Raw genomic sequence first — 26,246 nt, forward strand, 5'->3', positions numbered from 1 at the left:
GAACAAAATGTTGAGGTGCAACAGACTCAACAAGTGCAGGCCCCCTCCGCCCCGATTGGAACTGTGTCAATCAATCATGGGGTAAAGCCAAAGAAGTTCAGTGGACTGAACTTCAAGAGGTGGCAGCAGAAGATGCTCTTCTACCTGACCACGCTCAACCTGGCTCGGTTCTTGACTGAGGACCCTCCCAAGCGAGCTGAGGATGCTGATGCGCAAACCATCAATACAGTGGAGGCATGGACTCATTCTGAGTTCCTTTGCCGAAACTACATCCTTAACTGCCTTGCCGAATCGTTGTACGCTGTGTATAGCATGAAGAGAACGGCTAAGGAGCTGCAGGAGTCCCTGGACAAGAAATACAAGATGGAGGATGTAGGGGCAAAGAAGTTCATCGTGGGTCGATTCCTGGACTTCAAGATGGTTGACTCCAAGATTGTGATCAGCTAAGGCCAGGAGCTTCAGGTGATCCTGCACGAGATCCACTCAGAAGGGATGGTTCTGAGTGAAACCTTTCAGGTGACTGCTATCATTGAGAAGCTGCCTCCCGGCTGGAAGGACTTCAAGAACTACCTGAAGCACAAGCGGAAGGAGATGAATGTAGAGGAACTCATTGTTCGACTTCACATCGAAGAAGACAACAAGAGTTCAGAGAGGAAACTGTTCTCTCAGGCTACTGTGAAAGCCAACGTCGTCGAGCACGGTCAAATCTCGAAACGGAAGAACCACAAGTCTTCCAAGATGGGACCCAGAGGAGGCATCAACAAGAAGAAGTTCTCTGGGAAGTGCTTCAACTGTGACAAAGTAGGTCACAAATCTTCGGAGTGCAGAAAGCCGAAGAAGAAGCAAGAGGCCAACTTGAACGAGGGACCAGAAATGGACGACCTCTGCGCTGTGGTCTCAGAACTGAATCTGATTGGTTCAAACCCGCGACAATGGTGGATCGATACTGGAGCCACCAGACATGTGTGCTGCAACAAGGAGCTGCTCCACAACTTCGAGGAAGTCATTGGAGACAAACTGTTCATGGGGGACTCAGCAACCTCGGACATTATGGGCCAAGGAAAGGTGGTGCTGAAGATGACCTCGGGTAAGGACCTCACTCTGAACAATGTGCTGTATGTTCCGAAGATTCGAAAGAATCTAGTGTCCGGATCACTTTTGAGCAAGCATGGCTTTCACATTATTTTTGAGTCGGACAGAGTTGTATTGTCCAAAAATGGAATGTTTGTAGGAAGAGGCTATGTATCTGATGGGATGTTTAAGCTCAATGTAATGGCCATTAAGCCCAAGATAAATAAAAATGAAAGCTCTTCCACTTATATGCTTGAGTCTTCGTGTTTGTGGCATGGTAGACTAGGACATGTTAACTACGATGTGTTGCGTAGATTAATAAACATGCAAAGCATACTTACATTCCACCTTGACCCAAAACACAAGTGTGAGATTTGTGTTGAAGCGAAAATGACAAGGTCATCCTTTCAACATATTGAAAGAAGTAATGAACCACTTGACCTAATCCACACCGATGTGTGCGACCTAAAAGGTACACCAACACGTGGTGGTAATAAATACTTCATCACTTTTGTAGATGATAACACAAAATATTGTTATGTGTATCTTCTCAAAAGTAAGGATGAAGCTGTAGAGAAATTTGCTCTCTATAAGAATGAGGTTGAAAACCAACTTAATAAGAAAATTAAGGTGGTTCAAAGTGACCAAGGCGGTGAATATGTGTCTCGCCGACCCGACCGACCCGCCGACCCGGCCGACCGACCGACTCGCCGACCCGGCCGACCGACCGACCCGCCGACCCGGCCGACCGACCGACCCGCCGACCCGGCTGACTTACCGACCCGCCGACCTGGTCGATCGACCGACCGACCGACCGACCGACCTCATCTCGATCGATCTGCTTGGCCGATCTGTCCTCTGCTCGACCGATCCGCTCGCTCGGCAACACAGACTAGTGGCTCAGCCGATCTTCTTGCTCGACAATTCTTCGGCTCGGAGCAGAAACCAGCCCCTGCTGGCAGCCTGAGATTATCCGCTCATGTCATCTCTACTGTAAGTTGAATTTAAATCAGTGCTATTTGAATTCAGCTAATAGCCCTAAAATCTCTGGCAGATTGTTTGTGTCTAACAATCTAATCCTCGCCACCAATTTCTAGAGAGTTTACTATTTGTTTAATATCTACCATTATCCGTGCAACTTTCAATACATATTTGTGGTTTTCATTTTCTAAATCTAAAAGTAATATTTGAATTCAACTATTTTTTCAACTTGAGTAATTCTATTTGAAGTTGTGTTAGAAGTTGCACACTTTCTTTATCAGATGTAAATGAAACAGATGTAAGTAGTTTCTCTATAAATGCGCAAAAAGCTTTTGATGCTTCATCCCTGCTCTAGAATGATTTATGAGAAGCCCTCGAAATCCTACTTTACTGTAACAAAAAAAAAAAATGAATGTTGGTAATAATCAATCAATGTGACCAATATATGCCATTAGCCTAAAAAATTTGGATGTTCAAGATAAATTTTCACATCATTTTGACACCAAAATATGTTCTAATAGGAAGTAAATGTGTAGACTCCTTTATTCTGATTTGAAGTATGCACAAATCAAGCGCTCATGTAATTTAATTTGGTTCACAAAGGGCTATATCTTTTGCTCTCACAAATGAAACATTAATCTAATCAAGAATTATGCTCTTGGAATTAAAGCAGTTTCGCACTTTCACTCGTACACCTAGCTAACTCATTGACTTTTGCATCTTAATGACACTATAATTGGACTAAAAAAGGATCTTTCACCATCAAATGCAATCAAACTTGTAATTGCACCTAAATTCGTATCCTAACTTTTTAGCCATCTCATGTCATAAAAGTTCTGATATTTTCGTTGCTCTGCCTATTCAATGGAAACACCCAAATAATTGTAACAAATGAGTCCATAACTCAAGAAGAAAGAAACATGTAACAATTGATGGAAACAACATTAATTTCCATTGCTCTACCTACAATAATCTCTTATTCAACAAAGTTTAATTTTTTTGAGTTCGTAGCTCAAGAAGAAAGAAACATGTAACAATTGATGGAAACAACATTAATTTTCATTGCTCTACCTACAATAATTTCTTATTCAGCAAAGTTTAATTTTTTTTTGAGTTCGTAGCTCAAGAAGAAAGAAACATGTGACAAGAATGAGAAGAATAAGATTCCTGAAAAGAGTTAGACTGAAAAATCGAATTGAAAATAAACTAGAAGCGAATAAAAGTCTGACCTTGAGCTTGTGAAGGAGTGTGGAGGAGGATTGCTGGATTGAGGTGACGAATTGAATGATGGCGTGAGCAGATTCTTGGACAGTGAGAGGCAGCTCTGAAGATGATGATTTGAAGAGGAGAATCAATTTATTTGAAGAGGCGTTAGGGCTTTTATTCTTGACTTTTATTTGGATTGATTCGATTGTTCCGTTAATTTTAACTATTAGTTGCCGGAAAGATCAAATGGGTAAAAAATAAAAAAAAAAATGGACTAAATCAGGTCACAAATAAGATCAGGGACTGAACCGGGAAACAACCAAATGATTTGGGACTAAACCGGGAATTTTCCCCTTCCGTTCCGTTTCCCTTCCCTCTCCGAAGCAAATTGTAACCCTTAACTCCATCAGCAAGAAAAATCGGGATAGGCAGCGAGCGGCCGGAGAGGCAGTGACAGGCGGGCGCTCGCGAGGCAGCGAAGGGTTGCACGCTAAACAGTCGCTGACTCGCGAGAATAGTGAGTTTGGGGAACGAAGCGAGTCGGCGGAATAAGAGAAAATGAGCTCCGGCAATAGCTCTGTGAGCTTCCGCATGTGGAACATGAACCGACAAGCCTAAGCGGAGCAGATCGCCACAGGATGGCCTGCGTGGCTGAGCAATGTGGCCGGAGAAGCCATTCATGGATGGGTGTCCCTCAAAGCGGACTCTTTTTTGAAATTAGAGAAGGTAATATCGTGTACTTTCGATTTTCAATTCAATTGTGTTGTTCCTTTTTTTTCTCGAAAAGGTCAATCAAATTTATCTAAAATTCAGCAGAAAAAAATTGACGAGTAAATTATTGTAAATTTTGAGCCTGAGAGTGTTAGGTTTATGTCAAGGGAGATAGAGATCCTTCACAAGCTTATCATCCAAATATCATCAAGCTGGAAGGCTTAATTACTTCCTGATTATCATGCAGTATGTACCTTGTTTTTGAATATATGGAGCATTATCTTGCAGGGTTATCATCTTGTCTAGACCTCAAACTCACTAATCTACAGGTCATGCACATTCTTTGAAACTATTTCAAATATAAAATAAACAAAAAATATATCACAGAAGAAACTTGACCAAGGACATATTTTGTAGATCAAATGTTATATGCACCAGTTACTCTCTGAGCTCGAACATTGTCATTCACACAGTATCATTCATCGTGATATCGAATGTGCAAACCTCTTAGTTAACAATGAAGGGATTCTAGAGATCTCTGATTTCGGTTTAGCTAACACTTGGAATCCTGGTACAAACCAATCACTAACTACTTGAGTTATGACACTATGTATCGTGCACCTGAGCTACTCCTAGGATCAACAAACTAAGAGCCATTTGTAGATTTGTGGAGCGTTGGATGCGTACTTGCAGAACTTTTTCTTGGCAAGCCTCTTTTACGAGGAAGAACTAAGGTAATTATCCTAGTATTATTTGTTAATATCTGCATGCTTATTCTCACTATAATGTTGTTATTGACCGTCAGACAAGAATCCAGCCTTATTTTAATATCAATTATTACACAATGATAATTCTAAGAGACAATACTTTCATTGTGTCAATTCAGGGACATGTAAATATCAGAATTTTCACATCCTTACTGGATTAAAAAAAAATAATAGATACAGACAATAACTTGCTATCCTGTTTCTGAAGCATGATTGATAACTATCTGAATATTTCATCATGCTTAGGTCCATATGCCACTATCATAACATTGAAGGGAGGTCATAAATGGTGTTAATCTTTTTTTTTCGGTTTTGTTAACAGCTCACTTTTTTTTTTTGGCTACAAATTCTTATAATACATGTATTATATTCAGGTTGAGCAACTAGATAAAATATTTAAGCTTTGTGGTTCTCCACCTGATGAATTTTGGAGGAATTCTGACCTACCTCATGCAACAGTTTTCAAGCCTCAAGGACTTTATGTAAATTGCATCAAAGAAACGTTTGAGTGTTTACCAGATGGTGCATTAAGGTTGTTGGAAACGTTTTTATCTATTGTGCCCAATAATCTTGGCTCAGCTTCCTCTGCCCTTAGTTCTGACGTAACACTACTGTAGGATTTAGTCTAGTGATTTGCATTATAATAGTATTTGTTATTATTCTACATATGAGATTTAAGATAGATACTCCACATTGCTATTATTTGCCATCCGGAAGCAACTGAAATAGATATATATATATATATATATATATATATATATATATAGTGCATCTCCTATATGACAGTGTCACATCCACTTCATACCATTTTCCTATACTTAAATCTGGAAGAGGATGCCCATCTTGTTTATAAATTCTGATAAAATATGTGAATGTACTTTTAGTTAATGAAAGTTTTGTGGGTTATGGGAGAATAAGAAATTATATTGTACCATTTGAAGTTACATGAACCTAGAGGCATCTATGGGTGGTTCCATAGGGTAGAAAGATTTGTTAGAAAATTATCTAAACTCATCATGCAAAAAGATTTAATTGCAGACTCAATAATTATCTCCTTACCATGTGTTTCATACTATTGCTATATCGAAGATTCTTTATTAATTTTTCTTTTAAAGAAATTATGTTCTTGTGGTTCTGATTTAGATGAGTTGAAAGAAGAAAAAAAAATACTGTATTGTTATTCTTTGGATTGAACTGTTGCCCTATATATAAGACAAACATAATACCGTAAAACTAAATAACAAAGGTGGTAATAAACCTATACTACACATAATTATAACTCTACTATCCCTTAATAAGATGCATTCTAAAATGAGACATACAACCAAATTCCTAATCAATTCTATCAAGCATTGATCTTCCAACTTGCATCATATTTTTTCACTTCTCTTCTGGTGTTACATTCACTATGAATGTTCTCTATACAATGTCAGTATTCAGGCTAATTGTTTTCTCAAACTTGTTCAGTATTTCAGGGCTCGGTCGTATGCATGTGAACCATCCAACTTACCAAAATATCAGCCCAACAAAGAAATTGATTCAAAGGATGATGCTGCTGTAGGTGAAGGTGTCTCAGAGAGCCTAGCTCCATGTCAAGGACTACAAATACTAATCATATTTGTTAATTTCAAAATCGAATTTTATGTTAGGACATGTGAGTTTGAGATACTCACTAACCTAGAGGGATCTTTTCATGTTACTCGTGCTTCTGAAATAAGTAGGGATGCATTGTGTCACTCTTTCTGCTACTCATTTGTACTCCTTACATGACTGGTTTTGCTTAAGTTATAAAAGTTCTGTTTGGTACAGAGACGTCTATTTCTCCTTTTCACTTCAACGATGAAGGCTACTGAAATGTATTTTCCTTTCACTGGTTGGAATGAAAATCCTTATCTCAGTAAGGAACCACATTGAGATGTGGCCTCCTAATTTAGCAACAACAGATTTTGATTTAAAACTCTCTTGATAAAAAAAGATTAAGGTCTCTCTTGTCTCACCAGATAGCATTCACATGCATGATTCCCGCACTAAAATATGCAGTTAAATACATTTAAATTATCCGAATTCATCTAATTCTATCAGGTAATTTTGTTAATGAGCACATGTATAGGAATTATTTCATTATGACCTATCCTTAAGAAGTTCTCTGTGCGCTATGCAATGTAGCTCAACATATCAATAATTACCAATCAAAGTTATTTCATCATTCCATTGTGTTCCCATAGTTTTCAGCGAAGAGGCACTTACCTGCCACATACGCAAGGATCATCCTCCCTAATGCTTTTGCATTATCCACATAAGGTCTCAAAGGAGCACTCGATGTTGAGGTAGATATTGTCCCAGTAACCTCTAGGTCTCAAAGGGGTACCTGATTATTACTCATTTTTACATGAGTTCCTCAACTCGAGTGTTTCTCCAGTAACCAAAATGCAGTGGGAGTCCCCAAGAAAACTATGGTTAGTACAATGGAATGAATAATAACTTTTCTTGGATATTTCAATTATCATTTCAAAAGTTTACAAATGTATCAAAGTAATACAATTGCACCCTAATCTAGAGTAGCAAATAGAGAGCTATGATCTGAGAGTGCTCGCGAGTATGCTCCTGACATCGACGTGACTCGCATAGTGATGCACCAAGTGATAGTCGTCATGAACTCTCTGTAGCACCTGTTCAATTAAAATAAATTTTAGAAATATTGAAGCATTTAAAATGTAAATGAACCCCTCTTAATTAGTACGAGAGTAGGTTAGAAAATAATTTATTTCTTACCGATAAGACGGATGCTAAAGCATCATCATCGTCCACGCCCGTATAAAGTGGCGAATCTCCCGCCACCATGTATTTATGGCAAGTGTAAGGAAAATAGGCGTATCTGCACAAATTAAATTGTCAACAATTTCAATAATGAATAAAAAATGTTATTCAAATAATTAAAGAAATATTATTTTATTTATTTATTTATATGTACCTCTGAATGAGAATGAGATTCCATTGGTTATGCGGCCAAACTCTCACTGTATCATCCAAAATCAGCACGCTGGACTCAAAAGCAGTCACTTGATCTAAATTTTTAATCAATAGACCGTGATCATCTATGCTAGCATCCTCTCTGGAGATGATCCTGCCGAAGAATAAGGTGCCAGTGGGATCAAGTAACTCGGCCATCGCAGCCGCATATCGCTGAGTCCCCATAGTGACGACGTGTAGATCAAACAATTCTCTCGCCTGCAATTAAAAACAAAAGAAATGATTAATCCATAATGTGTAACATGTAATAGATGAATGCGAGCCACATTAAAAAAAATAAACAGTTCTCTATTTAAATTATAGAAAAGACAGATGCAATTATAACTATAATGTTATTAAAAATTAATTAGTTCAGTAACGTTAAAACATCATCCATATATAGGGCATGGATAATGATCACAGGAGAGTTTATATATAGGGCATGAATAATGATCACAGGAGAGTAAACTGAATGAGTTGTTACTGGTTTGACAAAAAAAAAATGATATCAAATATTATTAGTTGTATTAACCAAGCTCACTTAAATTTCTGTCCGAATGGAATCGTGTGGCCTGATCGAACTCCCCACCCTCCCATGCATAATAGTAATTATATTAATATTGATCATCCCCTTAATGTGGATGAATTAATTAATGTTGATTTTATTACCATCTTACTTTCCTTTAATCTTCATTTTTTTTAAAAAAAAACATCCTGTTATTATGGTTATTTTCAGAAGTTAAGTATCTTTATCAGCCAATAACAATATCCTTATATTAATATTTTTATAAAACAAATGGTAGAAGTTACCTTATGGAGGAATTCTCTGATTCCGGGTCTGAGTTTCGTCCAACATCGAAGACTATCGACGCAGAAAAGATCACAATCATCCTTCTCTTGCTGCATCGTCAGTTTTCTCCTCAGAAGTCGTTTATCGGCGGAAGCCACTCGATCAAACTGAACCATCAAATGAATTTGTTAGAATTTAATATAATTATTTTGACAAAATCAACAAATTAACAAATAAATACAGTGCAATTAGTGTGGATAGATTACCTCGATCGAGTTTAAGAGAGTGAGATCTAAATCCAAAACCAAGGACAGTTTAGGCGTAGAGATCGGCAATTCTACTCTCTGTTTTTTTGCAGCGTCGTCGTCTCCGGTGGACTCGTTGTCGATGCGCTTGCGTCTGATTCCTCTGGTCTCATGCGACCCACCCAGGGCTCCATGGTCGAGGCCATGAACAGAGGGTGGTTTTGCATCCGACGCAAGCATCATCATAATTAATCAGGTAATGAAGGAGGAGGAGAAATTGGAAGTGGAGGGAAAGTGGAAGAGGAGAACAAACAAGGGTTTGAAAATGAATCGGCGCAAAACAACGGCGCCTGATTTAATTAATATAAGAAGTAACAAGTAGGCAGTAGCAGAGTGATCTTGAAGGCCGGCTGGATGGACCAACTCAGCTCAGCCCAGCCCAGCCCAGCCCAGCAGAGAACACGGCAGTTGAATGTCTTTATATTTATTTGCTGTCTCTTTGACATCCATATTATAATCTCTGCTCTTAATTGATCTGCCTAGATTATTTGAGAGGGCTTAGTGTATCCCATAGGGGTCAATGATCAAGGCAACTTGCCTTACACTTGTCACCAAAGTCTCCAATATTAAAGGTAAAAGATTTCTTACGACTTAACTCTCAAAAAATGAAAATACTTTATAGGTCTGTACAAGAAAAATGATTCTAACTGTTTGTCACATATCTCTTGTGAGTTTTATCCACTTGAGCAAATAAGGAGGGGGAAAATTGCTTCTCCTCTATTCTTTCATGACCCAATGGCTACTTGTGGATGACTTTCGGATGCAATATCTCAGGCACTCAACCTTATCACATACAATCTCATTGGAAACATAATTGAATTGGACCTACAAACATCCTGGATTGTCAAATTTAGCAAATGCTTTTATACATGATTGGTTATAATGGCTTGAAATCTTCTTGTGACTAAATCACCACTCTTTCACAAATCGAGTATTCTATGTCAAGGTGGTACATAGATTTTGATCTTTTTGTGATCCTTTGCTCAAAAATTTACTTGCATACAATGGTCAGCATTCTTATATAAAAGTAGTATGGCAAGGGGCGTTGAAAATTTCTATAGGTGTTTTATCTTGTGACATATCACTAAATATAATTTATTTTTTAGGGACTTATAAATAGGGGCATGAAGGGGAGGCTAATTAGTGTAATGATAAAATTATTATCATGTGATTTAGATATTACGAATTCAAATTTCGAAAATTACAAAAGATTATGTACAATAGATCTTTTTTTAGAATCCCTGCATTAACAAGACTTCACGCATGAGCCATAGGTATATCTTATATGTCAAATTGAGAAGTTTATAGGGATTATAGAGGACACATAGACCTTTCCAAACCATTTTCCTAAAAGGATAATAACATGTCATGCTATGTTTTAGGAGTCATAAATTTATAGTGTCAAAGGAAACATTAGGTTGGTATGAGATATACTTTCTACTATAAATTTATTTATTGCACATCATGAATTTATGATTTATTTATTTTATCTTTGCTTCAATTATTTGGTGTTTTAAAAGTGCTTAATATATTTCAAAATGTTTCAAATTCATAGAATTTAAATTCTTTACCTACTCAGTTTGTATAGTTTCATCTCACGTATTATTATACTTCGCCATATGGACCCACATCCGACACATCGATAAAATTATTATTATGAAGATTAAATTTATCATATCCATAAGATATCAATTTGTGTCTTTACACTTGTTGAAAATGTGTCCCATCAAAGAAGAGATTCTATGTGCACGCTCAAGGCGAGCATATTTTCCAAAATTTTCCTTCAAAGATTTATCAATAAAATATCCTTGACATAATATCTTAATAGGCCGAGTATATTTTTGAAATGACAGTAGAAGTCTCCGTCGTACGATCTTCTGGTTGTTCATATTGGTGTCGACGACACTAACTCCCAAAAGGATGTCGATCGATAACAGAGTATATTGCTAGGCCGAGCGGACTAACCTCTCGATCGGGAATCCGTTGTTCATGTGTACCGTCCGCTCAGTCGAAATTCCACTATGCTTGTGTTACATCCGTTTGGCCGGAACATTCCTATGCTTGCGTCGTGTTCGATCGGGCCTCCGAGCTCCACTGTGCCAACGTCGGCTCGACTTCTGCATATCTTTTCCTCTGGCGTCCAACTCTCGAAAACCATGCTATCAACACGATGAGCAAATTTCTTCAATATGAAGATATGGATATTATAATGTTATCAGACTTTTACAATTAATTATTTTTATTTCTAGAAAAATTTAGAGAAGTTGTTTAGGTTAAAAGAAATAGCATGTGAGATGAGCATTGAAGTAGTATTACAAGAGAAATATGTAGTTCGAAGAAATAAGTAATTTGATCAAAGTAACAATTTAGAAGTGATATAGTCAGCCATAGAATTTATTCACATCAACTATTTTATGTTTATAATCGATCACGCTCATGCTTCTACAAAAACTCGATTTAAACAGTTTCAAAAATACAAAGAAATATCTAATTTTTTATTCAATCGGGAGAAATTACAATGTGTAAATGATGAAGTCTTGTTAAGGTTTTGCAAGAAACTTGAAAATTCTCAAGAAAAGCAAAATTGACAATTGATGTAGTGAATTACATGAAGAAAATGGATGGATATTTTCCAAATTCCCAAGTTGCTTATAAAATCTTGTTGAGTATCCCAATTATAGTAGCAAGTGCATAACGAAGTTTTTCAAAGTTAAAGCTTATTAAAACTTTTCTTCGATCAACTATAACACTTGAAAGATTGAAACAATTAGCTATATTATCATTTGAAAAAGGCATTCTTGAACAACTTAATTATATAGACTTGATTATTCTTTTTAGTTCTAAAATTATAAGACAAATTATTATTTAGTGATGATTTTAGACATGTTTATCTCATTATTTAATTATAATTGAAATATTTTGACTATTGCATATTGTTTACTTTTTTTATATTGTCTTTAATGTATTGATTTAATTTTAAAAAATTGTTAACTAAAAGAATATATATAAATGTACATTATGATTTAGGAGTCTGGTTTTTAAGTTAGACTTGAGCCAAAAAAATAATCAAGATAGGTTATGTGATGGCATCATACTCTCCTCACTAATGGAAGCAAATAAATCTCAAGTTATTCAACTCTATGGGATGACTCCCCATATATAATAATAGACCCGATTTTATTATCATCCCATCATTAATAATGTGAATTAACAGGTTCCACGAAAAGAAACTCATATCTAATAATACAAACTCGCAATTAACATTAATTATATCCCTTAATAGATGTGTCTCTAATAACAAATCCATTTGTTACAAAATAACATACTCCCCTAGTCGATGGATAAACTTTCTGTGTCTGAATCTATGACTAATAGTCGATTATTTGTAAATACTAGTCAATTGATGTTAGTAGTCAAATACACCAATCGATCTAGAAACTTTTTATACACAATCTCGGACACATTAGTCGTCGATTGCTATTGTATAATAATTGATTGACTAAGTCAGTCAAGTACCTCAATCGACTCAAAAAAAAAAAAAATTATGCATAATTTTATATACAATAGTCAACTATTACTATATGACAACCGAAGAATAATAATAGTCAAGTGTCACAATTGAATCAAAATATTTATGTTTATTATTTTAGGCACAACAATCAATTACTTCATTACAACGGTCAATTGATAACGATGAATTTTAATTTTTCAATCAAATGTGGCGATTATCCTACAAAACGACAAAAGTTATAGAAAATCGTCATTGTTCTGTTCTTTGTGTTCTTTGCCAAAAAAAAAAATACAAGAAACTCAAAAATACTGCTTGATACTAGGTTTTCTTCTTCTATCTTCAATGATAAAAAAGATTGTTTTACACCAATAGATCTAAACCAGTATAAAACTAAAAATTATTGAAAATCCTAATTTTATGCTATAGAGTCATGAAAATAACTTGTAACTTGGATTGTTCTCTAATTATGAATTCTAATTCTTACAAATATCCAATTAATTAGAGGATGATAATTTTACTATAATAGAATAAGAGATTAATTGCTAATAAACGCATGCGGACAAAAATACCTCCCACGCTCTAGTCAGTTGATAGTCTACTATAATCTAATTCCCTTCATATAACCTAAAAATGAACAATAAGGAACACCAGTAAGCATAATCAACTTTTCCTACAATCTAATTATAAATTCTAAAACAAGTTTTAACAAAGCATATGAATTCGGAGTAGGACTTAGTTACATTAAAAATTACACAAGGCTTGAATGCATTGGATTTCACCATTGTTTCAAAAACCAAACAATTTTAATAAATGTCATCAGGTTTAGATTAATTAATTAAATAAATAAATAAATTCTATTTGCGTGGAACCAAGCAGGTTATTCCAGGATTAATGAACGTAAGCCCGGTACCAACTATCAAAAATAAAAAAATTAATTCTATATTTTTTTTTGTAACATAAACTTTCTCTCTTCTCTTCCGTTGGGAAAATTCCTGGTTTAGTCCCAAATCATTTGGTTGTTTCCCGGTCAGTCCCTAATATTATTTGTGACCTGATTTAGTCTCATTTCTTTTTTATTTTTTACCCATTTGATCTTTCCGTCAACTAATAGTTAAAATTAACGGAACAATCGAATCAATCCAAAGAAATGCCCAGACTAAAAACCCTAACGCCTCTTTAGAGAAATTGATCCTCCTCCTCAAATCGACATCTTCGGCGCTGCCTCTCACCGTCCAAGATCTGCTCACGCCTCCATTCAATTCGTCACCTCAATCCAGCAATCCTCCTCCACACTCCTCCACAAGCTCAAGGTAAGACTTTTATTCTCTACTCGTTTGTTTTCAATTTGATTTTTCAATCTTTAGGATTTATATTCATGAGAAACTTGAAAATTTCATGAGAATGAGAATTGGAAAAAATGAAAGCAGCAAATGAGTGACTTTTATGTTTATGTTAGTTTTTTTGTTTGTTTATTTATTTATTTTTTTATGAATGACTTTTCAATATCTCATTCTTCAATATCTCAATCCAGCAAATGAGTTATTTATTTATTTTATGCTAGCAATGATATAGAATCTATGAAAGGAAACATGGTTGTCCGTGAGGATGACAGTGAAGCAGATATTTGTGCAGACAGTGATGGTTTAAACAGTCTTCATGATTCTGATGAGGATGAAGTTAAAAATTATCCATTGTTTGATCCAAAGAAGGATTTTGAAAACCTAGAGTTGAAGCTTGGTTTAGTTTTTAATTCAAAAAAAAGAAGCAAAATTCACAATTGAAAGTCATTGCATTAGACAAGGAAGACCTGTGAAGTTTGTAAAAAATGATAATATCCGGCTTTGGGCTAAGTGCAATGATGATAATTGCTACTGGATGATCCATGTTGCGAAGATGACTAATGATAACTGTTGGCAAGTAAGAAATTTTGACGGATGTCACAGTCATTGTGTTCGGGATTTTAAAAACAAGTGTGTCAACTCAACATGGTTGGGAAAAACTTTTGCTAAAAAATTTAGCACAAATCCTAAATTGGGACACTTGGAGTTTAGGGAAGAGATTTCTACCATCCTGCAATCAGATTTTTCGAGGAAGACTGCCTACATGGCTAATTGAAAGGCGCTGAAATTGGTGCAAGGTTCTGTCGAGGAGCAATTTCAGCAAATAAGGAAGTATTGTGCTGAATTGAAAAGATCTGATGTTGGGGCTACTATAGTTTTGAAGTTGACGGAGGTTGATGAAGGTCCAAGGTTTCAGAGATTATAAGTTCGTTTTTCAGCGTGTAAGCAAGGATTTAAGAATGCTTGTTGGCGTATCATTGGTGTTGATGGATGCTCTTAAAGGTAGAACATGATGGGCAATTATTATCGGCCTTGTGGCTAGATCCAAATAATAATATATTTCCAATATGTTACTCAATGGTTGAGAATGAAACAAAAGATAGTTGGACATGGTTTCTTTGCCTCTTAGATGAAGACATTGGTATTGGCAATGATCCACAAACCTGAGCATTTATGTCAGATAAGCAAAAAGGTTTGATTCCTGCACTTGAAGCATTGTTTCCTGATGTTGAACATAGATTTTGTGTGAGACATTTAGAGAGCAATATGAAACGTGATGGATTCAAGAGTGTAGCGGTTAAGATCGCCTTTTGGGCTGCGACAAAGGCAACAAGAATTGAAGAGTTTCAAGTGCACATGGCTGAGTAAAAAGACATTGATGCAAAAGCATATGGATGGTTGGTGAACAAACCTGAAAGCCAGTGGTGTAAGGCATATTTCAGCACCACTTCTAAATCAGACATCTTGTTGAACAACATGTGCGAAAGTTTTAACAGCTTTATATTAGATGGTAGGGAGAAGCCAATAATTGAGATGTTTGAGATAATACGAAATCTTTTGATGGGCAGATTTCAAAAAAATAGAGAGAGGGCTGAGAAATGGAAAGGTCGAATTTGTTCAAAGATCAGAGATGTGCTAGAAAAGATCTATGTGGAGGCTATTAGGTATTCTCCCATGAAATCAGATGAAATGCACTACCAGATAACGAGGTCAGATGATAGACATGATCAACATTCGGTTGATCTGTTGAGCAGGTCTTATAGTTGTAGGAAATATGATTTGACAGCCATTCCTTGCAAGCACGTTGTATGCGCCATTTGGTGCAAAAAAGATGATCCAGAGGCATATGTCCATCCTTATTACTTGATAGAGACATATAAAAGATGTTATGCAGCACGAATAATGCCTATCAATGGACCACACTTGTGGCCTCAATGTAATTTGACACCCCCACTACCCCCAGTATACAAAGAAAAAGTTGGAAGACCTGCAAAATTGCGAAGAAGGGAACTAGATGAACCACCCCCTTCTGAAAATAAGTTGAGAGGTGTAAAAAAATTTACAAAATGCAAATTATGCGGTGGATCAGGACACAACAAAAGGACTTGTAACCGGACTGAAAATGCCCAACACCAAGAAGCGGTACAACAAGAGCCCATGACACAACAAAGTGCTATTTTACCAAATAATAATTTGGATCCAACTTGAAAAGAAAAACTACAGGTACCAAAAATGAAAACTTATTTTATTGTATTTTTATTTTGCCTTCATTAAGAAATCTTTGGTTCTATGTACTTATATGTAGGTGAAAGAGCACGGCAAGTTGGAGTTAATATTGAAGGGAATTCAGGTTCAATATCTTTGATAAATGTAAGTTTTTAAAAAATTTTAATTTAATATTATTCATACTAGTCCAATGTATTCTCAAATGATATGGTTGATGTAATATAATTGTTTTGTTTATATTGTTATAGGTTAACCAATCATTGAATATTCATACACCTGCTTTTTTTAAAGACGGTGTCAGCTTTACAACAGTCTCATGATTGCAAGCTTCTGCTGGTGTTCGAGGTAGAGTTGGACAGTCATCGTCTTTGCCAGCAAATCCCATGGTCAAGTCTAATTCTTCTCAGGAATCTTTTAAGAAGAAGTGATTTTGTTGGAAGTGATATTCCATCAAGAAGATGTGATTTTCTTTATGTATCCAGTTTCAATTTTCATATTGGTTTATGTTAGTTTTTTTTGGAGGTTTCAGTGGCATTGTGCCTACTTGGAAAAACAAGTGTGAGAACTAAGCTTGATGTGTTTTGTAGGAGGATTGAAATGTGATACTTCATGTATTTTCTTCATCAGTATATTTATTTTCTTCATCAGCAAAATTTGATGAATTTGTGTGAATGTTGATACTTCTACTGTACCTGTATGCATTCTACATTGCTTTCACCATATTTTCCCTTTCTTCGACATCCACATTTCACATTTGCATTCCACATACACTTGAATAATTCCGAAAGACAAATTAAAAAACATCAAGTTTCCGAAATATATATAAAAAAAATCACATTTGCACACCAATACACTAAAAGCATACAAATCCAAGACAAAGATACACAATGATATCTAATCCTCGCCACCAATTTCTAGAGAGTTTACTATTTGTTTAATATCTTCCATTATCCGTGCAACTTTCAATACATATTTGCGGTTCTCATTTTCTAAATCTAAAAGTAATCTTTCAATTCAACTATTTTTTCAACTAGAGTAATTCTATTTGAAGCTGTGTTAGAAGTTGCACACTTTCTTTATCAGATGTAAATGAAGCAGATGTAAGTAGTTTTTCTATAAATGCGCGAAAAGCTTTTGATGCTTCATCCCTGCTCCAGAATGATTTATGAGAAGCCCTCGAAATCCTACTTTACTGTAACAAAAAAAAATGGATGTTAGTAATAATCAATCAATGTGACCAATATATGCCATTAGCCTAAAAAATTTGGATGTTCAAGATAAATTTTCACATCATTTTGACACCAAAATATGTTCTAATAGGAAGTAAATGTGCAGACTCCTTTATTCTGATTTGAAGTATGTACAAATCAAGCACTCATGTAATTTAATTTGGTTCACAAGGGGCTATATCTTTTGCTCTCACAAATGAAACATTAATCTAATCAAGGAGTATGCTCTTGGAATTAAAGCAGTTTCACACTCTCACTCTACACCTAGCTAACTCATTGACTTTTGCATCTTAATGACACTATAATTGGACTTAAAAAGGATCTTTCACCATCAAATGCAACCAAACTTGTAATTGCACCCAAATTCGTATCCTAACATTTTAGCCATCTCATGTCATAAAAGTTCTGATATTTTCGTTGCTCTGCCTATTCAATGGAAACACCCAAATAATTGTAACAAATGAGTCCATAACTCAAGAAGAAAGAAACAAGTAACAATTGATGGAAACAACATTAATTTCCATTGCTCTACCTACAATAATTTCTTATTCAACAAAGTTTAATTTTTTTTGAGTTCGTAGATCAAGAAGAAGGAAACATGTAACAATTGATGGAAACAACATTAATTTCCATTGCTCTATCTACAATAATTTCTTATTCAACACAGTTTAATTCTTTTTGAGTTCGTAGCTCAAGAAGAAAGAAACATGTGACAAGAATGAGAAGAATAAGATTCCTGAAAAGAGTTAGACTGAAAAATCAAATTGAAAACAAACTAGAAGCGAATAAAAGTCTGACCTTGAGCTTGTGGAGGAGTGTGGAGGAGGATTGCTGGATTGAGGTGACGAATTGAATGGCGACGTGAGCAGATTCTTGGACGGTGAGAGGCAGCTCTGAAGATGACGATTTGAAGAGGAGAATCAATTTATCTGAAGAGGCATTAGGGCTTTTATTCTGGACTTTTATTTGGATTGATTCGATTGTTCCGTTAAATATGATATTGATGTGATATATTGAGGTTATAAAAAATTTTATTTAAATATTTAATTATTGGAGATGGCCTTAATCGGTTTGGGTTTGGACAATTTGAATCAATCAAAACAACATAATTTACGAATCATTAGGAGGATCAGGCTCTACCATTCTAGATCCGTAGAATGGATCTCCGCCGTTCATTTTATGCTCCACAGATTAGCCGTCACTTTCTTGATTGTTCGATCTCGTTGGACGAAGATCTCCACATATTCTAGATATTTAATTTGATTGCCTTCGTCAGAATGTTCATATTATAATAAAAACGATGTTTATTGATGAAATAGGCTCTATCAAATATTTAAATCTGAAGTTGCTACTTCAAATATCAATCATGAATCATCATCTTTAACTCTTGCTCATAATTTATTTTTGATCCTACACATTTTCTCAAGTTGCATGAGAAGCAAGAGGGAGGTGTAATGGCTAGTAGTCATCCGTGATTTATCTCCACCAGTTACTCTCTGAGCTCGAACATTGTCATTCACACAGTATCATTCATCGTGATATCGAATGTGCAAACCTCTTAGTTAACAATGAAGGGATTCTAGAGATCACTGATTTCGGTTTAGCTAACACTTGGAATCCTGGTACAAACCAATCACTAACTACTTGAGTTATGACACTATGTATCGTGCACCTGAGCTACTCCTAGGATCAACAAACTAAGAGCCATTTGTAGATTTATGGAGCGTTGGATGTGTACTTGCAGAACTTTTTCTTGGCAAGCCTCTTTTACGAGGAAGAACTAAGGTAATTATCCTAGTATTATTTGTTAATATCCGCATGCTTATTCTCACTATAATGTTGTTATTGACCGTCAGACAAGAATCCAGCCTTATTTTAATATCAATTATTACACAATGATAATTCTAAGAGACAATACTTTAATTCATGGAGTCAATTCAGGGACATGTAAATATCAGAATTTTCACATCCTTACTGGATTCAAAAAAAATAATAGATACAGATAATAACTTGCTATCCTGTTTCTGAAGCATGATTGATAACTATCTGAATATTTCATCATGCTTAGGTCCATATGCCACTATCATAACATTGAAGGGAGGTCATAAATGGTGTTAATCTTTTTTTCGGTTTTGTTAAAAGCTCACTTTTTTTTTTGCTACAAATTCTTATAATACATGTATTATATTCAGGTTGAGCAACTACATAAAATATTTAAGCTTTGTGGTTCTCCACTTGATGAATTTTGGAGGAATTCTGACCTACCTCATGCAACAGTTTTCAAGCCTCAACGACTTTATGGAAATTGCATCAAAGAAACGTTTGAGTGTTTACCAGATGGTGCATTAAGGTTGTTGGAAACGTTTTTATCTATTGTGCCCAATAACCGTTGCTCAGCTTCCTCTGCCCTAGAGGGATTTCAAAATCGAATTTCAAAATCTGGTGAGCGCATTTCAAAATCAGATGGTGCATTTATCTATTGTTTACCTATTGTGCCCTTTATCTATTGTGCCCTTTATCTATTGTTTACCAGATGGTGCATTTCAAAATCAAAATCTGCATATTTGTTAATTTCAAAATCGAATTTTATGTTAGGACATGTGAGTTTGAGATACTCACTAACATAGAGGGATCTTTTCATGTTACTCGTTGTGCATCTGAAATAAGTAGGGATGCATTGTGTCACTCTTTCTGCTACTCATTTGTACTCCTTACATGACTGGTTTTGCTAAGTTATAAAAGTTCTGTTTGGTACAGAGATGTCTATTTCTCCTTTTCACTTCAACGATGAAGGCTACTGAAATGTATTTTCCTTTCACTGGTTGGAATGAAAATCCTTATCTCAGTAAGGAACCACATTGAGATGTGACCTCCTAATTTAGCAACAGCAGATTTTGATTTAAAACTCTCTTGATAAAAAAAAGATTAAGGTCTCTCTTGTCTCACCAGAGAGCATTCACATGCATGATTCCCGCAACAAAATATACAGTTAAATACATTTAAATTATCCGAATTCATCTAATTCTATCGGGTAATTTTGTTAATGAGCACATGTATAGGAATTATTTAATTATGACCTATCCTTAAGAAGTTCTCTGTACGCTATGCAATGTAGCTCAACATATCAATAATTACCAATCAAAGTTATTTCATCATTCCATTGTGTTCCCATAGTTTTCAGCGAAGAGGCACTTACCTGCCACATACGCAAGGATCATCCTCCCTAATGCTTTTGCATTATCCACATAAGGTCTCAAAGGAGCACTCGATGTTGAGGTAAATATTATCCCAGTAACCTCTAGGTCTCAAAGGGGTACCTGATTATTACTCATTTTTACATGAGTTCCTCAACTCGAGTGTTTCTCCAGTAACCAAAATGCAGTGGAAGTCCCCAAGAAAACTACGGTTAGTACAATGGAATGAATAATAACTTTTCTTGGATATTTCATTTATCATTTCAAAAGTTTACAAATGTATCAAAGTAATACAATTGCAACCTAATCTAGAGTTGCAAATAGAGAGTTATGCTCTGAGAGTGCTCGCGAGTATGCTCCTGACATCAGCATGACTCCCATAGTGATGCACCAAGTGATAGTTGTCATGAACTCTCTGTAGCACCTGTTCAATGAAAATACATTTTAGAAATATTGAAGCATTTAAAATGTAAATTAACCCCTCTTAATTAGTACGAGAGTAGGTTAGAAAATAATTTATTTCTTACTGATAAGACGGATGGATGCTAAAGCATCATCATCGTCCACGCCCGTATGAAGTGGCGAATCTCCCGCCGCCATGTATTTACGCCACGTGTAAGGAAAATAGGCGTATCTGCACAAATTAAATTGTCAACAATTTCAATAATGAATAAAAAATGTTATTCAAATAATTAAAGAAATATTACTTTATTTATTTATTTATATGTACCTCTGAATGAGAATGAGATTCCATTGGTTATGCGGCCAAACTCTCACTGTATCATCCAAAATCAGCACGCTGGACTCAAAAGCAGTCACTTGATCTAAATTTTTAATCAATAGACCGTGATCATCTATGCTGGCATCCTCTCTGGAGATGATCCTGCCGAAGAATAAGGTGCCAGTGGGATCAAGTAACTCAGCCATCGCAGCCGCATATCGCTGAGTCTCCATAGTGACGACGTGTAGATCAAACAATTCTCTCGCCTGCAATTAAAAACAAAAGAAATGATTAATCCATAATATGTGTAACATGTAATAGATGAATGCGAGTCACATTAAAAAAAATAAGCAGTTCTCTATTTAAATTATAGAAAAGACAGATGCAATTATAACTATAATGTTATTAAAAATTAATTAGTTCAGTAATGTTAAAACATCATCCATATATAGGGCATGGATAATGATCACAGGAGAGTTTATATATAGGGCATGAATAATGATCATAGGAGAGTAAACTGAATGAGTTGTTACTGGTTTGACAAAAAAAAAATTGTATCAAATATTATTAGTTGTATTAACCAAGCTCACTTAAATTTCTGTCCGAATGGAATCGTGTGGCCTGATCGAACTCCCCACCCTCCCATGCATAATAGTAATTATATTAATATTGATCATCCCCTTAATGTGGATGAATTAATTAATGTTGATTTTATTACCATCTTACTTTCCTTTAATCTTCATTTTTTTTAAAAAAAAAACATCTTGTTATTATGGTTATTTTCAGAAGTTAAGTATCTTTATCAGCCAATAACAATATCCTTATATTAATATTTTTATAAAACAAATGGTAGAAGTTACCTTATGGAGGAATTCTCTGATTCCGGGTCTGAGTTTTGTCCAACATCGAAGACTATCGACGCAAAAAAGATCACAATCATCCTTCTCTTGGTGCATCGTCAGTTTTCTCCTCAGAAGTCGTTTATCGGCCGAAGCCACTTGATCAAACTGAACCATCAAATGAATTTGTTAGCATTTAATATAATTATTTTGACAAAATCAACAAATTAACAATTAAATACAGTGCAATTAGTGTAGATAGATTACCTCGATCGAGTTTAAGAGAGTGAGATCTAAATCCAAAACCAAGGACAGTTTAGGCGTAGAGATCGGCAATTCTACTCTCTGCCTTTTGGCAGCGTCGTCGTCTCCGGCGGACTCATCGTCGATGCGCTTGCGTCTGTTTCCTCTGGTCTCATGCGACCCACCCAGGGCTCCATGGTCGAGGCCATGAACAGAGGGTGGTTTTGCATCCGACGCAAGCATCATCATAATTAATCAGGTAATGAAGGAGGAGGAGAAATTGGAAGTGGAGGGAAAGTGGAAGAGGAGAACAAACAAGGGTTTGAAAATGAATCGGCGCAAAACAACGGCGCCTGATTTAATTAATATAAGAACTAACAAGGGTTTGATTGCTACCTGTAGGCGGTAGCAGAGTGATCTTCAAGGCCGGCTGGATGGCCCGGCCCAGCCCAGCCCAGCCCAGCCCAGAACGGGGCAGTTGAATGGCTTTATATTTATTTGTTGTCTCTTTGACATACATATTATAATCTATGCTCTTAATTGATCTGCCTAGATTATTTGAGAGGGCTTAGTGTATCCCATAGGGGTCAATGATGAAGGCAACTTACCTTACACTTGTCACCAGAGTCTCCAATAATCGAACTATTGGGCCATCTAAAGGTAAAAGATTTCTTACGACTTAACTCTCAAAAAATGAAAATACTTTATATGACTTAACTCTCAAAAAATGAAAATACTTGATATGTCTGTACAAGAAAAATGATTTAATTGTTTTGTTACATATCTCTTGTGAGTTTTATCCACTTCAGTATATAAGGAGGGAGGAAATTACTTCTCCTCTATTCTTTCATGACCAATAGCTACTTGTTGATGACTTTCGGATGCAATATCTCAGGCACTCAACTTTATCATATACAATCTCATTGGAAACATAATTGAACTGGACCTACAAACATCATGGATTGTCAAATTTAGCAAATGCTTTTATACATGGTTGGTTATAATGGCTTGAAATCTTCTTGTGACTAAATCACCACTCTTCCACAAATCGAGTATTCTACGTCAAGGTGGTACTTAGATTTTGATCTTTTTGTGATCCTTAGGTAGTACTTAGATTTTGATCTTTTTGTGATCCTTTGCTCATTAATTTACTTGCACCCACATTAATACAATGGTCAACATTCTTACATAATTAAAAGGAGTATGGCAAGGGGCATTGAAAATTTCTATAAGTGTTTTATCTTGTGACATATCACTAAATATAATTTATTTTTTAGGGACTTATAAATTGGGGCATGAAGGGGAGGCTAATTAGTGTAATGATAAAATTATTATCATGTGATTTAGAGATTACGAATTCGAATTTCGAAAATAATCTTTTGTAAAGCAGGATATGATTATGTACAATAGATCTTTTTTCAAAATCCCTGCATTAACAAGACTTCGCGCACGAGCCATAGGAATATCTTATATGTCAAATTGAGAAGTTTCTAGGGATTCTGGAGGGCACATAGACCTTTCCAAACCATTTTCCTAAAGGGATAATAACATGTCATGCTATGTTTAAGGAGTCTTAAATTTATAGTGTCAAAGGGAAACATTAGGTTGGTATGAGATATACTTTCTACTATAAATTTATTTATTGCACATCATGAATTTATGATTAATTTATTTTATCTTTGCTTCAATTATTTGGTGTTTTAAGAGTGCTTAATATATTTCAAAATGTTTCAAATGTATAGAATTTAAATTCTTTACCTACTTAGTTTGTATAGTTTCATCTCACGTATTATTATACTTCGCCGTATGGACCCACATCCGACACATCGATAAAATTATTATTATGAAGATTAAATTTATCGCATCCATAAGATATCAATTTGTGTCTTCACACTTGTTGAAAATGTGTCCCATGAAAGAAGAGATTCTACTTGCACGCTCAAGGCGAGCATATTTTCCAAAATTTTCCTTGAAAAGATTTATTCGTAAAATATCTCCGACACAGTACCTTAATAGGGCGAGTATATTTTTGAAATGACAATAGAAGTCTCCGTCGTACGATCTTCTGGTTGTTCATATTCGGTGACGACGACACTAACTCCCAAAAGGATGTCGATCGATAACAGAATATATTGCTAGGCCGAGCGGACTAACCTCTCGACCAGGAATCGGTTGTTCCTGTGTACCGTCCGCTCGGCCGAAATTCCACTATGCTTGTGTTACATCCGTTCGGCCGGAACATTCATATGCCTGCGTCGTGTCCGATCGGGCCTCCGAGCTCCATTGTGCCAACGTCGGCTCGGCTTCTGCATATCTTTTCCTCTGGCGTCCAACTCTTGAAAACCATGCTATCAACACATGAGCAAATTTCTTCAATATAAAGAAGATATGGATATTGATAATGTTATCCGACTTTTATAATTAATTATTTTTATTTCTAGAAAAATTTAGAGAAGCTGTTTATATAAAACCATGGTTAAAAGAAATAGCATGTGAGATGAGCATTGAAGTAGTATTACAAGAGAAATATGTAGTTTGAAGAAATAAGTAATTTGATGAAAGCAACAATTTAGAAGTGGCATATTCAGCCGTAGAATTTATTCAAATCAACTATTTTCTGTTTATAATCGATCACGCTCATGCGTCTACAAAAACTCGATTTAAACGGTTTCAAAAATATAAAGAAATATCTAATTTTTTGTTCAATCGGGAGAAGTTACAATGTGTAGATGATGAAGTCTTGTTAAGGTTTTGCAAGAAACTTGAAAATTCTCAAGAAAAGCAAAATTGACAATTGATGTAGTGAATTATATGAAGAAAATGGATGGTCGTTTTCCAAATTCCCAAGTTGCTTATAAAATCTTGTTGAGTATCCCAATTATAGTAGCAAGTGCATAACGAAGTTTCTCAAAGTTAAAACTTACTAAAACTTTTCTTCGATCAACTATGACACTTGAAAGATTGAAACGATTAGCTATATTATCAATTAAAAAAGGTATTCTTGAACAACTTAATTATATAGACTTGATTATTCTTTTTAGTTCTAAAATTATAAGACAAATTATTATTTAGTGATGATTTTAGACATGTTTATCTCATTATTTAATTATAATAGAAATATTTTGACTATTGCATATTGTTTACTTTTTTATATATATTGTCTTTAATGTATTGATTTAATTTTAAAAAATTGTTAAATAAAAGAATAAATATAAATGTACATTATGATTTAGGAGTCTGGTTCATAAGTTAGACTTGAGCCAAAAAATAATCAAGATAGGTTCTGTGTGTTGGATATTGGGGTCTAAATGGACCAATACGATTTTGAGGAGGAAAAATCGGAAGCCATCAATTGTTGAAAGTCGTAATTGACTTCAAAATTGAAATCTACGTTTCGCGTAGATAGATTTAGACTATTAATTTGCTCAAAACCGATTAAAGGTGAATGAGAAATTAATGTTCAAAGTCGGCCCAAAATAACGTTGGTTATTCATTAAGGAAATGCAAGGGAGAATAGTCCCACATCGGAAATTTCCGATGTGCATTCCTTACTTATTAATGATGTTGAGTTATTGGAGTTAACTCAGAAAAGTACCAGGTACTCTCTGCTCAGGGGCGAGCAGGTGCTCGCACAATGAAAAATAACTTGTAACTTGGATTGTTCTCTAATTATGAATTCTAATCCTTACAAATATCTAATTAATTAGAGGATGATAATTTTATTATAATAGAATAAGGGATTAATTTTTAATAGACACATGCGGACAAAAATACCTCCCATGCTCTAGTCATTTGATAGTCTACCTAAAATGAACAGTAAAGAACACCGGTAAGCATAATCAACTTTTTCCTATAATCTAATTATAATTTATAAATTCTAAAACAAGTTTTAACAAAGCATATGAATTCGGAGCAGGACTTAGTTACATTAAAAATTGCACAGGACTTGAATGCATTGGATTTCACCATTGTTTCAAAAACCAAACAATTTTAATTAATTAAATAAATAAATAAATAAATTCTATTTGGGTGGAACCAAGCAGGTTATTCCAGGATTAATGAACGTAAGCTCGGTACCAACTATCAAAAAAAAAAAACTAATT

General features: G+C 35.2%; 3 protein-coding genes across 6 annotated transcripts; 1 reads left to right on the plus strand and 2 right to left on the minus strand.

The window, feature by feature from the left end:
- Positions 1-3,537: 3,537 nt before the first annotated feature.
- Positions 3,538-6,544, plus strand: LOC122042486 (protein IMPAIRED IN BABA-INDUCED STERILITY 1-like). Of its 4 annotated transcripts, XM_042602633.1 has the most exons (6): positions 3,538-3,984; positions 4,258-4,298; positions 4,387-4,540; positions 4,633-4,703; positions 5,111-5,268; positions 6,204-6,544. In XM_042602633.1, exons 1-6 carry the CDS (start codon positions 3,897-3,899, stop codon positions 6,295-6,297), a joined length of 606 nt encoding a protein of 201 aa, XP_042458567.1. In that variant the 5' UTR covers positions 3,538-3,896; the 3' UTR covers positions 6,298-6,544. The 4 variants fall into 4 exon arrangements, 2 of the variants coding, with proteins under 2 accessions (XP_042458567.1, XP_042458566.1); XM_042602632.1 differs by lacking the exon at positions 5,111-5,268; XR_006129264.1 differs by lacking the exons at positions 4,258-4,298; positions 4,387-4,540 and having other exon boundaries at positions 4,606-4,703.
- Positions 6,545-7,309: 765 nt separating this feature from the next.
- On the minus strand, positions 7,310-9,023 carry LOC122044058 (RNA polymerase II C-terminal domain phosphatase-like 3). Its single transcript, XM_042604602.1, has 5 exons — positions 8,802-9,023; positions 8,556-8,702; positions 7,708-7,964; positions 7,509-7,611; positions 7,310-7,405 (listed from the first exon to the last, which is right to left on the minus strand). The coding sequence occupies exons 1-5, from the start codon at positions 9,021-9,023 to the stop codon at positions 7,310-7,312; spliced, it is 825 nt and encodes a 274-aa protein (XP_042460536.1).
- Positions 9,024-20,744: 11,721 nt separating this feature from the next.
- Positions 20,745-22,389, minus strand: LOC122044059 (RNA polymerase II C-terminal domain phosphatase-like 3). The gene is made up of 5 exons (XM_042604603.1): positions 22,168-22,389; positions 21,922-22,068; positions 21,071-21,327; positions 20,868-20,974; positions 20,745-20,764 (listed from the first exon to the last, which is right to left on the minus strand). The coding sequence occupies exons 1-5, from the start codon at positions 22,387-22,389 to the stop codon at positions 20,745-20,747; spliced, it is 753 nt and encodes a 250-aa protein (XP_042460537.1).
- Between the last annotated feature and the right edge of the window lie 3,857 nt (positions 22,390-26,246).

This window comes from Zingiber officinale, chromosome 2A, assembly GCF_018446385.1.
Source record: "Zingiber officinale cultivar Zhangliang chromosome 2A, Zo_v1.1, whole genome shotgun sequence".
NCBI classification, from domain to species: Eukaryota; Viridiplantae; Streptophyta; class Magnoliopsida; order Zingiberales; family Zingiberaceae; genus Zingiber; species Zingiber officinale.

Excerpts from the sequence above, each read along its gene's own strand:
- LOC122042486 (XM_042602632.1), top strand. The coding sequence starts at position 3,897 with ATGGCCTGCGTGGCTGAGCAATGTGGCCGGAGAAGCCATTCATGGATG. Across the intron at positions 4,299-4,386 it reads TCAAACTCACTAATCTACAG|ATCAAATGTTATATGCACCA; the intron begins GTCATGCACATT and ends CATATTTTGTAG. Across the intron at positions 4,704-6,203 it reads TTTTACGAGGAAGAACTAAG|TATTTCAGGGCTCGGTCGTA; the intron begins GTAATTATCCTA and ends AAACTTGTTCAG.
- LOC122044059 (XM_042604603.1), bottom strand. The coding sequence starts at position 22,389 with ATGATGCTTGCGTCGGATGCAAAACCACCCTCTGTTCATGGCCTCGAC. Across the intron at positions 22,069-22,167 it reads CTCTCTTAAACTCGATCGAG|TTTGATCAAGTGGCTTCGGC; the intron begins GTAATCTATCTA and ends TTGATGGTTCAG. Across the intron at positions 20,765-20,867 it reads AGCATCCATCCGTCTTATCA|GTGCTACAGAGAGTTCATGA; the intron begins GTAAGAAATAAA and ends TTCATTGAACAG.
- LOC122044058 (XM_042604602.1), bottom strand. The coding sequence starts at position 9,023 with ATGATGCTTGCGTCGGATGCAAAACCACCCTCTGTTCATGGCCTCGAC. Across the intron at positions 8,703-8,801 it reads CTCTCTTAAACTCGATCGAG|TTTGATCGAGTGGCTTCCGC; the intron begins GTAATCTATCCA and ends TTGATGGTTCAG. Across the intron at positions 7,406-7,508 it reads CTTTAGCATCCGTCTTATCG|GTGCTACAGAGAGTTCATGA; the intron begins GTAAGAAATAAA and ends TTAATTGAACAG.